We start from the raw sequence: 14379 nt of genomic DNA on the forward strand, positions 1-14379 counted from the left end.
ATGACGCATCTTTCAGAAAATTGTTACATTTTTAATGCAAAGTTGCCTTAAAAGTGTAAAATATTCTGGTGCAACCAAAGTCTGCTTCTGAGGAGTAAAGGTCACTGAATGGATGTCTTCCTATTTATTAACAGATTAATGCATTTACTTGCTTCAAACGTTTTCCATTACAGGAAGATTTTAATATGTTTGTAGTAATTTTGCCCTATTTAAAGACAGAAAGGGTTCATTTGCATTTGTGACAAGTTTGTGTCATTTTGTGCTTCAGGCTGTCTTTTACCTGTCGTAACAGTTTCCGTGCAACAAGGACTTGGCGTAGCGGTCCAGGCCTTCTGGCGAATTGTCGGCCATCATGCCTCGCTCGTCATCGTCCAGCGCCACGAAGAAGGCTGCCCTCTCGATGCAGTCGAGAGAGCGTTTATTGACGCCGCTGCTGAAATACTCCCGCCTGGCTTTCGCCCAGGCGATTCTGGTTGGCATTCAAAGGAAAAAGTGAGATTCCACAAACGGTGTGGTCAGATTTAGAAACTCTTTGGCTTCTTGAACTCACCTTTCCCCGGCCGTAAGAGCTCCGAGTTTGGCCTCTCCTTTGGCCGGCGGCACCGGGTCATCGAGGATTCGCTGAATCTGGAACTCGATCTCCCGGGGCGACAGGATCCTGCCGGCCTGGTAGACCCGGAGGCGGAAGTATCGACCTCTGTGGTAAACCGCGATGTAGTCGCTGTCCTCCCAGTGCTGAACAGAATCTATGAGGAAGCAAAGAAGACGGACGCTGCAGCAGAGTTGGTGCATGTTTGTTTGTTTGGGATTTTGAAATGTCTAAACTATTCTGGGATTTAATTTCCCTGATTATGCAACATAACAACTGAGACTGTGTAATAAAAATAAAATCTTATATACTTACTTTTATGTTGTAAACATTAAATTAACACTCAATGTGGATTTAGAGTAAAAACTATAAGGTAAATAATTTCAAATGTAGTTTTTAGTTTAAAATTCATAAACATAAGTATGTTTTTATTATTATTTATCAAATCATAATCACAGTTATAAAGGAAAAAACTTATGGAGTCATTACTTCGTTCCTAAAGCTTACCATCGTAGTTAGAGGAAAAACTGTATAAACAGCCTTGAAATAAAATGTATTTCTATCTGCAGAAGCATAATCCTGAGCTTTCAAACCTTTCTTAGGGATTTGTTGTCACCTTCCTGAAATAACGGCCTCAGTAATTTTTTATTAAAGGTGATTTTTAAAGAAAAAATACACAAAAACAAAAAGAAAAATTATCACTTTTTTTTGCCAAAAGATGTAGACCAAAGAAAAAATAACTTTTGCCAAAAAAAAAGAAAAAGAAATGGACTTTTATTTTAGGAAGGTGACAACATGAACTGTTTAGTATATTAGCATATTAGCACGATGGACAAAAAGGGGTGAGAATGGCAGAGATGGTAAAAACCATCCCTAATTTAAAGGAGAGAGCAGCTTATGTGAAAATATAAAAACTACCTGTTAGCGCTCCGGGGATTCGACAAGTGTCAAACATCCGCTCAAACTGATAGGAGCAGCAAGGAACTGCAGACCTCAACAACCACTGAGCAGAACGGAGAGAGGCGGCCAGAGCAAACCAAGACGGCAGGAGAGGAATGAGAGGAAAGAGCGTTGGGATGGAAAGAAAGGAAGAAATGGAGTGATGGAGTGAAGAGAAGAGAATAAGACATCAGTTAAAGACAGACCACCTTTCAGAAGCAGACAGGTGAGAAGTGACGAAGGAGACACCGCTTGAAGCACCGAACACCATCCTCAGCAGAGCCTGAAACCCTCCAGCGTTTCTCTGATTGGTTTACTCAGAACAAAAACTCGGTACTTCTGGGTCCCGATGTGTGTGTTTTAATCTGTTTACCCGTCTCCTCCCCGGGAATTCGTGTGGTGTTGTAAATCCTCTCACACTGAGCTGAGCACAGAGGAATGACGGTGCCGGGGACGCGACTCTGGGAAACGGAGGAGGACACGAAGGCGTGGAAACGACAGAGCGATGCAGGTTTAACATTTAAACAATGAGAGAAAGAGAAAGGAAAAGATGAAAGAAAAGATTCAAAGAGAAAGTAGAGAGATGAACATGGGATGAGATTGTGAGGGAAATGTCTCAAACATGAAGTCTGTAATAAATCAAGATCCAGATCTGCTATAAATGATGGAAAACAACCAAGAGCTGAATGATGGGCAGACGTTAAAGCAGGGGTGTCCAAAGTGTGGCCCGGGGGCCATTTGCAGCCCTCTGAACAACTTAGAGTGGCCTGCTGTGGCCACAGCTCATGAATAGCCTAAAAACTGATTTGCTGGATCAGGCAGTTAATGCAGATCCACATTTTAAATCAGTTTTGGTAAAATTTTCACTGATGCCAGACTTTAAACATACTTTAAACAATATGTTTAAAGTCTTAAAATGAAAAATGTAATGTGCAACACAAAGTATTCATCCAGTTTATCAGTAATCGGGACCAAAAACATCCAGTGGCTTTTACTAAAATGCAGGCTTGGGGACGCCCGTTTAATAACAGAGTGATCTATAAACTGTTGTCATCGCTAAAAAGACAAAAAAAAAACAAAAACCCCCAGAAAAAGATAAAACATTTAGGGTACAGTTTGCTGTTTTGGTTTGATTCTTTGATTGTTTTTAATCTGGCAAACCTGTAAGACCCTTTAGATCTACAGAGAACAACAGAAAGCGTCCTGCTTTGCTTACTGCATTAAAATATTACCTTTAGTTTGTTTATTTACCAAGTAAAAATCAAAAATACAATAGTTTTTTACAATGTATAATTTAAAATACTAAAAGTTTTGTGGCCACTGCTGCAGTTGCAACTTGACATATTTGGCCTCTGTGCCAAAATGTTTGGACACCCCAGGAGTAAAGTGTGAGGACTTTATACACGTAATACACTTTAGCAGCAGAAAACATCCCAAAAGATCTGCTGCCACAGCAAAAACAAACCAACAAATAACACATGAGTGAAGGAGGTCTAAACCTACAGGTTTAATCTCCTCTTTGTTGAGTTTCCTGCGGTACAGGAAGAAGGCGTGGATGGTGTTCCCGGCTCTGGCTGCCTGGATGGGAGTAGGAGTCACATACTGGAAGTCCTGAGGAGCGAAGGACAAACCAGTGGCTTAACAAGCTCATTAGATTAATTAGTTAATTACATAGATCTTAGCATGTTAATTTAAATGCATTTTTTAGTAACCGTTCACAGGTAAAACAAAATGTCACCATAAAACTGTCAGAAAAATCATTCAAAAGTCTTGAGTCGGAACCTTTGTATTCGTCCGTTTCCTGTAGACCTCTAAATCTGACGCACAAGAGACGTCCTCAAACAGCGATAAGACAAAAAAATAAAAATAAAAACTTCCCTCGGCTCACTGGGGCTTCAAAAAATAAATGTATATGAATTTGATTGGATTTTTGAGATGCTAATTTGATCTTTCATTACATGTCTGAAAGGCATGTAATAAATAAAAAAATAAATAAATATACATATATAAACTGCAAAGACTCAAAATTAATGTCTCTGTAAATTATATAAGGCCCAACACTGACCCCTGCAGGATCCTCAGGTACTAGATGAGCAAATAGAAATTGTAGGATGTCTTGAATAATGTTGAACCAATGAAGTTCTAGTCCAGCATCATATTGTTAAGAATATTATAATAATCTCTGTCAAATCTGCTTTTAGATCAATAAAGATTTTAATCTCTTGCTTTCAGTGTTCGATGCATCAATGAAGTCGATTCACAGAAGCATTTTCTTCATAAAAAACTGTAGTTTCTATAAAAGACATATCCATTTTTAAATATAAGTAAATGTAAATACCATTCCATAGTAGTTGCTGTTGACCATGATGGGGCTCCGTCCTCGTAGATAGACGTATTCCTCCCACCAGTCACTAACCTGAAATGTGCAAAAACATTCATTCAGAGAGCTACACAGCAGACATCACAAATGTATTATTTATTTAGGCAAGATAAATTATTCAAACCACAGAAATCCTGCAAATCTATTCATTATTAATAGAATTTATTTTTTCCTTTGACTTGAACATCTAAGTAGCCACGCTTTGATGGAGCGTCACTCACGTAGTTTGAGGCCCAGAGCGCTTTGAGTTTGAGGTACCACTGCAGGCGTTTACCCAGGCTGCTCTCGAACTCAGCAGCCAGCTTGTTTGTGCGCTCGTATTCCGCATCGTCCACCAGGGGGCGCACTGATTCAAGATACTGCAGAGGAGAAGAAACTGTATTATTTGATCTGGTACACAGGAATAAAAGCTTCTTAAGTCACTTTATTGACAGATCTGCCTTTTTATCAGCTTCTGTCAAATACATTTAAATTAGTATACTAGAGAATAATTAAGCTAATGCTATTCTGGAAGTCATAACTGGTACATAAACAAACAGTTTCATATTTCTATAGATTTTTTTAACACATTAAAAATTTAAAAAGTTACACAAACACCGTCAGTGAACGGAGAATGAAGCCGGCATTCAAGCAACATATTTCATGAGTTACAGTCATAAAAACTCAGAAATTTGAACAGGTTTGCTTGGTTTTGTTTTATTCTTTCAAAGCTTTTAGCAAACATGTCAAGTAAAACTCCTGGATTTGGAAATCTGGGAAATCAGCTGGAAAATTCCTGCAGGATGTGAAGAGACAGAGAAAACTGCTGTTTCAGCTAGCAGAGTTAAGTTTGGTAAACATCCAGCACTGGTGAAAACTTCTGAAAATGCCACCATCATGTGTTGTTGATCCCTTTCACAGCAGAAAGCTGCAGGTAATTACAGCCACTGAGCAATTCAGTTGCTGGATGTAGGAGAGATCAGAGCATTTTGTAAAAAACAGCAGAATGGCTGAGAGCAGCAATTTGGAAAAACAGACCAAAAAAATAAAACATATTTAATCTGCACTCAGGCCTGCTGCGTCATTAGCAAGATACACTTAACAGCAAAGCCAATTTAAAGCACATGATTATTTTTGTGAGCAAAGCCTGATAAACTGCATTACAGGCTGTGCACAACGCAGCGTAAGAATGTTATTACACCAAGTTATTAAAATGATGCAGAGCAAAGACAATGTGCAAGTTTATGAAGCTGCAGAGCACAAAGTTTAAAACTTTTCTGGAAAAAAAAACTGTAATAGCAGAATTAGTAGAAAGCAAGTTAGCATTAGCCTTTCTAAAATGAAGGATAATTTTGGCAAGAAACTATTAGTTTTATATTTTCAACACGATCCATAACATTATAAACATAAATACAGTCGACTATAAGTGGGAAAAGGTGGAGCTTAATATACATACAGTTAATAAATATCACTTTACACAAGAGAAACAAAAGAGTGTTTTGGAGGGGAAAATTAAACTTAAGATAAAGATTGGAACAGAAACTCGAATTTGGCTGTAAATGGGGCAGAAAATGTGTTTTATTTGTCTTTCTTTTGTAATCAGAGACATCATTTCCTCTGCATCATAATGTCTCACCCTCTTGACTGTGTCCTTCACGGCAGGCACAGGCAGGTTTGGCAGCGATCCCTGGTAGCTGTAGAGCAGCGGCTTCCTGCCAGAGAAGATCCGCACCAAAGCCTGGAACGAGACAAACAGACCCAAACTGGAGCAAATGGACCCAACTACAGGGTTTAACTTGGCCCATTTATATAACTAGGAAAAAAAGGAGTAATTTTCTATCATATTTCTATAGAAAACTCAGATTTTGAGATTAATCTAAGATGTTTTTTATTTTAGAAAAAAACCAGGAAGTTTCAGTTTGAAAAGTCAATGATTTGTTGAAATAGTCTAGAAAAAACAAGGACATTTCTGATTTTGAAAAGTCACAAATGTACAAGAAATAAACTCCAAAATTTTGAGAATTATCTCAGAAATTTTCCAGTAAAAACAAGGAAATTGCTGTTAGAAAAGTAAAACAATTGCAAGAGAATACAGAAATGTCCTTGTTTTTTCTAGACTATTTCTGAGATTAATCTCAAACTTGCTGAGTTGTAAAAGTGAAAAAAATGCACAAGAAGAAAAATCAAAACTTTTAGATTAATCTCCGAAGTTTTCTACAAAAAAAAAAAAAAAGAAAGAAAAAAAAGATCAGATTTTTTCCCCCACAAATTTTCTATTTTTCAAAGTAGGAAATTTCCTTGCTTTTTTCTATAAAATTCTTTTAATTTTTATTGATTTGATAACAAGATCAGATTGATGAGTGGAAAATGCATAGACACCTAGACTACTGTCAGACCCTCAAAATAATAAACATTTTAAATGAATAGACACTGTAAGTGATCAGAAAGTGTCCGAGCAGGTGAACTGGTTGGTTAGCAGGAGGAAGCAGAACTGACCACCCAGATTTTGGTGGTGGTGGACATCTTGCCGTGCTGCTCGAACATCCAGCGGTGGTAGGAGAGCAGCTGCTTGAGGCAGAGCCGCATGGTGAAGATGAGCAGCAGCCACAGCATCGTGCTGAAGACCACCGCTGACACCACCGCTTGGCACTGCGTACTCATCTGGCTGCCAACCACAGTGAAACACAGTGAGCAAGCTTTCAAAACAAAATCCTGATAAGCAACATCCAGATCTATAAGAGGGTTTTATGCAAATGTAGGAATTTAAATGTGGACGGAGCATTTGTTCATCTACGTTTTCAACATGCAGCCACTTTGTGTTTCTCCTGCCTGCATGTTTATGGAGAATCTGTATGGTAAATATGAGAAATCCTTATATTTACTGTACTGTAGTGTTTATTACACTTTACTGCTTTTCAATGGAGGTTTTTGTTTAAAACAAACTGAAAGAGGGAAAAAAGAAGCCAAGTGAATCTAAACCAGAGGTGTCCAAACTTTTTAGCATGTCAAGTTGGAAAAACTCCAGGGTTCACAATTTTAATAGCAAAAACTTTATTTTTAACTGCTAATTTAGCAATGAACTAAACGCACAACATTTTAAATAAATAAGCAAAATAGTTGGACTTCTGTAGATGGGATGTGTAAGTTATAGGTTTAAATAAAAAAACGGTCCTGTAGGTTAAACAAAACAAGATATACTAAATTTTTCTGGATTTTTTTTGTTGGTTTAAGAGCGAGAACAGTTGCTAACAGTTTCTTTATTTTCACAAGTTTATTAACAGGTGTGAACTGGACTTTAGTTAAATCCTCTGAACGTTTTTGATGAACACCTTGTTACATTTTCCATTTTAATATTTTTGGCGTCAGTGAAAACTTCACCGCTGCATCGTTTTGAAATCTGTATCAACTGTGACCAAAGGCTGTAAATAACCCCAGGCTGCACTTTGGACAACCCTGATCTAAACCGTTCTTTGAGTCAGGAAATAATCCATGTGCTTCTTTTTCTATGTAATATTGATGAATGTCAAATGGACTGATGGAGTCGGTTACCTGACAGGCAGGTGCTCCTGTATCTTGGCTATGAGTCCCATGGACGGGTCGGAGCGCGTGTACATGGTGGCCAGGATGGCGATCACCACAAACAGCCAAGAAGAAGGACTGGCAGGATACACACCTGAGATCACTCTGTTCTGTTAAGGTGAAAGGAAAAACATTAAATTGTTTTTCTGTTCTGGATCTGAGAGCTACATTAAATATTACTTTTAGATCAATGAAGTAGTGAAGTGCTGAATGTTTTTTTATGCTCTACATCAACCGTACATCCGAACAGATTGGATTTTTTCCTTCAAATGAGCAGATTAGTTAGAATTTACAGACCTGTGATAATCAATATTTAAACAGTATTAATGATTTCAGGAGAAAACAGTTACAGTATTGGTAGCCGGACGTTCTATAATTATAAATGTTGAATGTGAAAATTTCTCAGTGTTTCCTGGAGGTTTTTTAATAGTTCTCTCCTTAAACTCAAAACAGGAAAAGGTAGAAGACAACAGAAAACTATCAGGACTAAAAAACGGACATTTCCTCTAAACAGGGCTGGTGTGAATCGGTGCTGAAGTGTCTTTAAAATATCAGTATAATTCTCTACCTCAGGGGTGTCCAAACTTTTTGGCTAAAAATGTCAAGTTGCAACAACTGCAAGGAGCCACAAAACCTTTTGTATTTTTTATCGTAAATTGCAAAAACTATTTTATTTTTACTTAGTAAATAAACAAACTAAACAATATTTTCATGCAATAAGCAAAGCAGTCAGATTTATGTTGTTCTTTAAAGGGTCTTGCAGGTTAAAAACAATTTAAAAAATCAAAAGAAAACAGCGAACCAAGTCCTACATTTTCATTTTTTTTCTGGATTTTTTTGTCTTTTTAGAAACGAGTCATCTATGGCTCACTCTTTTTCCCCCCAAATATTTCATTATAATTTTCTGTTATACGTACATACAAAAAACACATACACACAAAAAAACAACAACAACAAAAAAAACACGGTGCATGTTACATTTTTTATTCCAAGATTTTAAATGTCTATTGCTATTTTTTGAAAAGCCTGGAATCAGTGAAAATTTCACCAACACTGATTTAAAATGTGGATCTGCATCAACCAGCAAACCAATTTTTAGGCTATTCTTAAGCTGTGATCAAGTCAATGAGCCACTCAAAATTGCTGAGAGGACCACAAATGGCCCCCGGGCCACACTTTGGACACCCCTGCTCTTCCAACTGCTTTGTGATCTTACCTCTGTCTTAAATGAGATCAGAACTGACTGAAGTTCAATAGGACCTGCTTATTTCAAACCGTTTTGTCACATACCCCAAAAAGCAGCAATAAAATAAAACCTTGAGCAGTTCACCACTCCTCTACCTTGACTCTGATGATGCGCTTCTTCCATGAGCGAACCCCGGAGAGGTAGATCTCAGAGAGCGCCTGGTGGGACAGCCGCAGGTCGATGCCGTCTGGAGTGACGGTGAACTGGAAGGCCACAGCCTGGTGGGCCTCCGCCATGGTAACAGCGGCCGGACCGAGGACCTGATGGAGAGATCCGCAACACCACAGCAAACATTAGAGAAAAAAAAGGCATCTCAGACGAGACAAATGCCAAAACTAGTGGCCTCAGGTGCAAACAGCAGCCATGAAAAAATGCTTGACATTCTTCAAAGATCGTTAACTTCTGACATGAGTCTATTCTGTAAACAATCCTTTCTAAATATCTGATAGTAAAACCATGACAGATGATCAGAGGCTCATGAATCTGTTCAGATTTGATGTTTCTGTCCAGATGAAAGAGAAAAAGATTCTTTGAGATTAAAAAAAAACTTAATTTCAAAAGGGGAAGAAAGCTAAATTATAGCAAGATTTAGTTTGAGATCATCAAAGTTCGATCTGAATTTCTGCTTACACTCAACAAATGAACAGATAAGACGACTCTAATCAGCCGAATTCCTTGAAATGACTCATGAAATGAATACCAGGACACCAAGCACAAGTTACAAGAACAGGGGAAGGAAAATAATGTAAATACTTTACATTCCTTAGGTTTTGTTAATGATTAATTCTTATCAACAGTCAGTCATTGACTCATTGATAATGTCCTCAAGGTGCATTTTTAAGTTTCTTTGAAATGGTAGAAACAAAATAGGAAGTGCTGCTGTTAATTTATCAATTTGAACAAGAAACAAACCTTTGATAACAAGGATCAGTTGAAATTGATGTAACTGACTCAGAATAATTGAATTGAACTGACTTTTAATTATTGTAAAGTTTGCTGAGATGATGTGTTGTGAACCGTTTCTCTATAAATGGAATGAATTGAAATGAAGAGACTGGTTTTATTTAAGATCCTAGTATCTATAATCAAACATCAGATCCATGCTGACATCCAGGTGACTTAAAAAGCCAATGGTTGGACAGGATTTTATTTAGGGGCATCAGAGTTGTGAATGGACGCCTGGTCTTATCATAACTGGACACTTAATACGTCCCAGAAATTTTGTGATAAACAATAATATTGTAATTTTGAGATAATTTTCAACTACTGTAAAAATAGCATGTTTATACTTTATTAACTTCAATTTATAAAGAATATTTAACACTGGAACTGGAAAATATGTAAAATATCCAAAATAAATAAACAAAACAACCAAAAGAACAATAATTAAAATGGATTATGAAGTCTCTGTAACCAAAAATAATTATTTAGCCTTGATAGGGAAAACAGGGAAAAGTGGCAGGTAGTGCACAATAAGTACTTTGTACTGATGTCAAATTTTTGCAGCATTTTTAAAAATGTCGACTTTTTAAACGACTGTTGTCCACATGGAAATGATCAACCTCAGTTTAATGTGTCATGCGATTAATTGATTTATTGGTTATTGTGACAGGCACACCTCATTTATTGGATTTATATATGCAACACATTGTGAAAACATCTATATTTTTATTCTCACTTCTCAATAATACCCTTATTTGCATTGGTCTACAACATTAACATCTTAATCAAATAGACTAACAGTGTTTGCTGTTAGTCTATTCTCACAAAATGTGAGAATATTTCTGCAAGATTATACGCAGTAGGAATGCACAATATAAACGGTATACAGAAGATAAAAATTTGGCCTCTGAGAGATCTGTAGTCTACCGGCTAACTGCAATAATGCCGACACAACCAGCTGGCATCAAAACAGAGGGAGCAGGAAGCAGTGCGACTGTGAGCGCAGGGGAAGAGCTCATTAGAAACTCAGTTGCAAAAAAACATAAATTATCTGGACATAGTTGGTGTTTAACCTTCCGCGGTCTAATGCTCAAGAGGAATGCGGCAGATGTCACGGTCAGACAGCATGCAAGAAAAGTTACAAAAATTACATACTAATAACATCCACAAGGCCACGCATTTGTATGCGTTTAAAAGAGTTTTAAACATATACCGCCACCCTTCCTAATAACATATCGTGATATGAATTTTATGCCACATCGCACATCCCTAATACGCAGCAGCTGGCGTTAAACTGAATCCTGGGTCTGTATCCTGTTTAGGGACATTTAGATGACACAACAAACTCTAAATGTCTGTCATGCCTAAGCACATTTAGCCAAAGCTGAACAGAAAAACTCATATTTAAGTTGGGAACTACTGACTGGATGCTGATGTGATCAGGAGCGTTATGTTCAGGGCTATTCCTGCTTCTCTTCACAAAAAGAAATTGATTTTTTTATCCCTTTATAAATAGGTTATGGATAATGGCCTGAGGTTGAGGCACCATTAACAACATGAAGAAAAACAGATGCTCATGCGTTTCCCACTAACATGTTTCATGTTGTGGTAACATGGCCGACTTCAAACAGCAGGTTTCAGAACCTCGTCTAGCTTCCCCTCAGCGCTCACAGAGACGCCACAGTGGCTGCGTTAGCAGACAGAAACACGGAGATGCTGATACAGTCAGAGAGACGCCGCTGCTTTGATGAAGCTGCAGATGCAGCTTCATTTATACGGCGAGGAGGAAACAAGAAGTCAAACAAATATTTGACAGTGAATAATTTAAGATAAGGAAGAAAGAGACTGAACGTGGTTTTATTGGATTTTCAAACTCAAAAATTGAGAAAGGATGCATGAATGGACTAAAGCTTTTAAATTCAGAAACTGACAAATATATACATATAAAAAAAACAGGCTCCAGGTTGGTATGCCATTAAACAATCTCAGGGTAGAAGTGGGTAAGAGTTTATGCATAGGGCAGCTGGTTAAAATATTAATACATTGGGACCCATTTTGTCATAATAAAGCCTGAAACTCTGATGTACATTTGTGGATTTTATGTGAGACAAAGTAGTGAATAATGTTGTTGTAGAAGGAAAACAATACATGATTTCATGTTTTGTTTTTCTTTTAATTAAAAATCTAAAAGAAACGTGGCATGCATCTGTTTCCAGCCAACCTGTGTCCTGACATAATCTGTTCAATTTAGTTTGAAATTTATTAATTTTCTTGGCAGGGACACTGCACATTAATCAGCATTTCTGCAAATGCACCAGAATTAGCCAAAATAATATTTTTCATCTGTTGTCCTTGAACAATGAGTAATCTGTCTTGTTGAAAACAGAGGTTATACAAAACAAGGTTAAAATGACAACTACACACATTTTGTCAACAAATACAGTAACAAAATGAAAGGGAAGGTGACTTTATAGAACCTTTAGGGACTTATTTAAATATGCAAGTAAAATCAAACACATAAATAAAACACAACAAAGACATGTACCTGAAAAGCAAAAAATGTGCAAAACACATACGATTTTCATTCTGCCTCACAAATAAGCCCCACTATGTGTTGGTCTGTCATGTGAAATCCCAAGAAAGCAAATTAAAGTTTGTGGTTTCATTGCGGCAAAATGTAAAACGGCACCAAGGGTTTGGATAACATCCATAAGGAGCGGCAGGTTCCGGATAAAAGGTGTGAATAATACAAGATAAAAAAAAATGGACAACTGAAAAATTACAAGAACCCAACCTCAGATGGGAGGCACCCTTAGCAGGACTGAGGGCAGGGCTTGTATAAACTGGGACAAAGGTAAATGCCTCCGAGGCATTTAGATCACTAAGGTGTCTGCATGGAAAAATACACGAGATGCATTCCAGGTCAAACAAACAACAGTAAAAATCTAAATTCACACGCAAGAAGATGACTTTACAGTAGCCGAGAAGCACTAAGCTTAAAAAAAATTCTTTTAGAATAAACAAAAAATGTCAGCTAAATGATGCAACTTTTCTTTGTCAAATACAAGCTAAAATTGAAGACTTGATTTTCATGTAGAGATGCGGAAAGCAATTGAAATTGTAATTGTAATTTTCCTTTGGTTGGCTCAAATACTAAAAAAAACTACATTATTTTCCTTCTTTGTTAAATGCAGCAAATAAAAAACGTCTCACTATTTAGGTTAGAAATGTACCAGTTAACAGAACATGTTTTTTTGATAGGTAAAACTGATGTGATGCATTATAAATGGAGATAGCCTCGCAGTCCTTTAATTTTCTGTTGGGTTTAAACTACTACAGCTACCAAACAACCTCTAATCCACGTTTTTCTCTTGTGTGTAAACCTAACCTGTCAAAGTCAGAACAAGCAGGTCAGACTTCAAAGTAAACCGGAAAGCAGTATCTGTCAGGAAAAGCCAGATTGGTGTGGGTCTGGTTTTATGGCCTCCGGGTGGATTCAACAACACCTCTTAACTAAACTTGCTTGTCAGAGATGAATGACAAGAAGACGGAAAAAACAACAAACAACCACAAACATCTACTGACCTGTGTGTTAATTACAAATATTTATGGCATGACTCTTCCCATTACTGTCAGTAAGCAAACACACTTCCTTATATTATTGCTAACAACATATGGGCTACTTAAAAACACTTACAGTAACATTCAGAGCCCTCACAATTTGATTAATCCCTTTACGTGGAAATATAGGTGTTCCCCATTCCTGAAGGAATAATTACATGAGCGTAAGCTCTTTCAAAGCCAATCAAACGATATAAGTCAAGTGTAATGTGCTCTGACCTCTCTGGAGCAAGTGTCGCTCGGATCAGTGAATTTTCAACTGACAGCAGCTAATGTTTCAACTCTATTGGTGAAGATGGGTCAGGTATTGCTTTAACAGGTAATTCAGGCTAATCGACAATGAAACCAACCGCATTCTTTAAGTCATCCCAAAGTAAAGTGGATTTTAATGTAGAAGAGCAGCAGAAACGCTTTGTCTGGCTACTGAGGTAATAAATTCATACTGGTCTTTTATACGTTTACAAATGTAAGGCGGTTAAACCGAGCTGTCGCTAAAAGTGACAGCCGAATCAACGCTAGCTGATGCTAGTGTTGCCTAGCCGGAGCGCCCAGCCCCAAAACGGCTACTGATAAGGTTTGCTAATGGTCTGCCAAAGATGCGGCCTCTCTCCCGCGACGCGTCTTTCACTCACCTGTTTTTATTAAAGGAGGCGAAATGTCCAGGATTCAGTGAAGCAGGAACAGACTATTAACTTCTGACGTCGACCCCGGTAGAGTCCCGTCGCTTTCAGCCTTCCTCCTCCGCGACTGCGCTCCACAACAGATGCTCGCCCGGATGAGTGGATGCTGCCTTCAAAGAGTGTCGGAAATTTGGTAATTACGATTTGAAGGTCGGTCCTGAACCGATGCGCACGATTTCAGTTTTGGATAAAAGTTTGAATATATCACAATACTACATTTTGGATATAATAATATAAAAAAACACTGACTTAATTTGTCTGTTTTTTTATCACATAAATGGTATTCATTTCATACCCTAATAGATTTACTGATTTCGTAATACACAAATCTATCTCAAGAAAAAAAAAAGTGTATATTGTTTAAAAGTTCTCCAACAACATTTTTGGTAAACTTTCAACCTTTTTATAGCCATTCTCTGTGGAA

The 14379-nt window shown here is 37.5% G+C and overlaps 1 protein-coding gene across 3 annotated transcripts in view; it reads right to left on the minus strand.

The window, feature by feature from the left end:
- The window catches only part of LOC103156827 (carnitine O-palmitoyltransferase 1, liver isoform-like), a 19773-nt gene extending 5710 nt beyond the window's left edge, over nucleotides 1-14063 (minus strand). Inside the window, exons 1-11 of one of the 3 annotated variants that reach the window (XM_016664682.1) lie at nucleotides 13908-14061; nucleotides 8808-8972; nucleotides 7437-7576; nucleotides 6384-6552; nucleotides 5524-5625; nucleotides 4130-4267; nucleotides 3867-3944; nucleotides 3032-3139; nucleotides 1508-1592; nucleotides 551-746; nucleotides 281-469 (exon numbers count right to left, since the gene is read on the minus strand). In XM_016664682.1, coding sequence (XP_016520168.1) covers nucleotides 281-469; nucleotides 551-746; nucleotides 1508-1592; nucleotides 3032-3139; nucleotides 3867-3944; nucleotides 4130-4267; nucleotides 5524-5625; nucleotides 6384-6552; nucleotides 7437-7576; nucleotides 8808-8948 — 1346 coding nt within the window. In that variant the 5' untranslated portion in view covers nucleotides 8949-8972; nucleotides 13908-14061. Of the gene's footprint in view, nucleotides 1-280; nucleotides 470-550; nucleotides 747-1507; nucleotides 1593-1901; nucleotides 1990-3031; nucleotides 3140-3866; nucleotides 3945-4129; nucleotides 4268-5523; nucleotides 5626-6383; nucleotides 6553-7436; nucleotides 7577-8807; nucleotides 8973-13907 lie in introns of those variants that run through there. The other 2 variants (XM_007579011.2, XM_016664681.1) reach the window with 2 other exon arrangements.
- Nucleotides 14064-14379: the final 316 nt, after the last annotated feature.

This window comes from Poecilia formosa, unplaced genomic scaffold, assembly GCF_000485575.1.
Source record: "Poecilia formosa unplaced genomic scaffold, Poecilia_formosa-5.1.2 Scaffold504, whole genome shotgun sequence".
Taxonomy (NCBI): Eukaryota; Metazoa; Chordata; class Actinopteri; order Cyprinodontiformes; family Poeciliidae; genus Poecilia; species Poecilia formosa.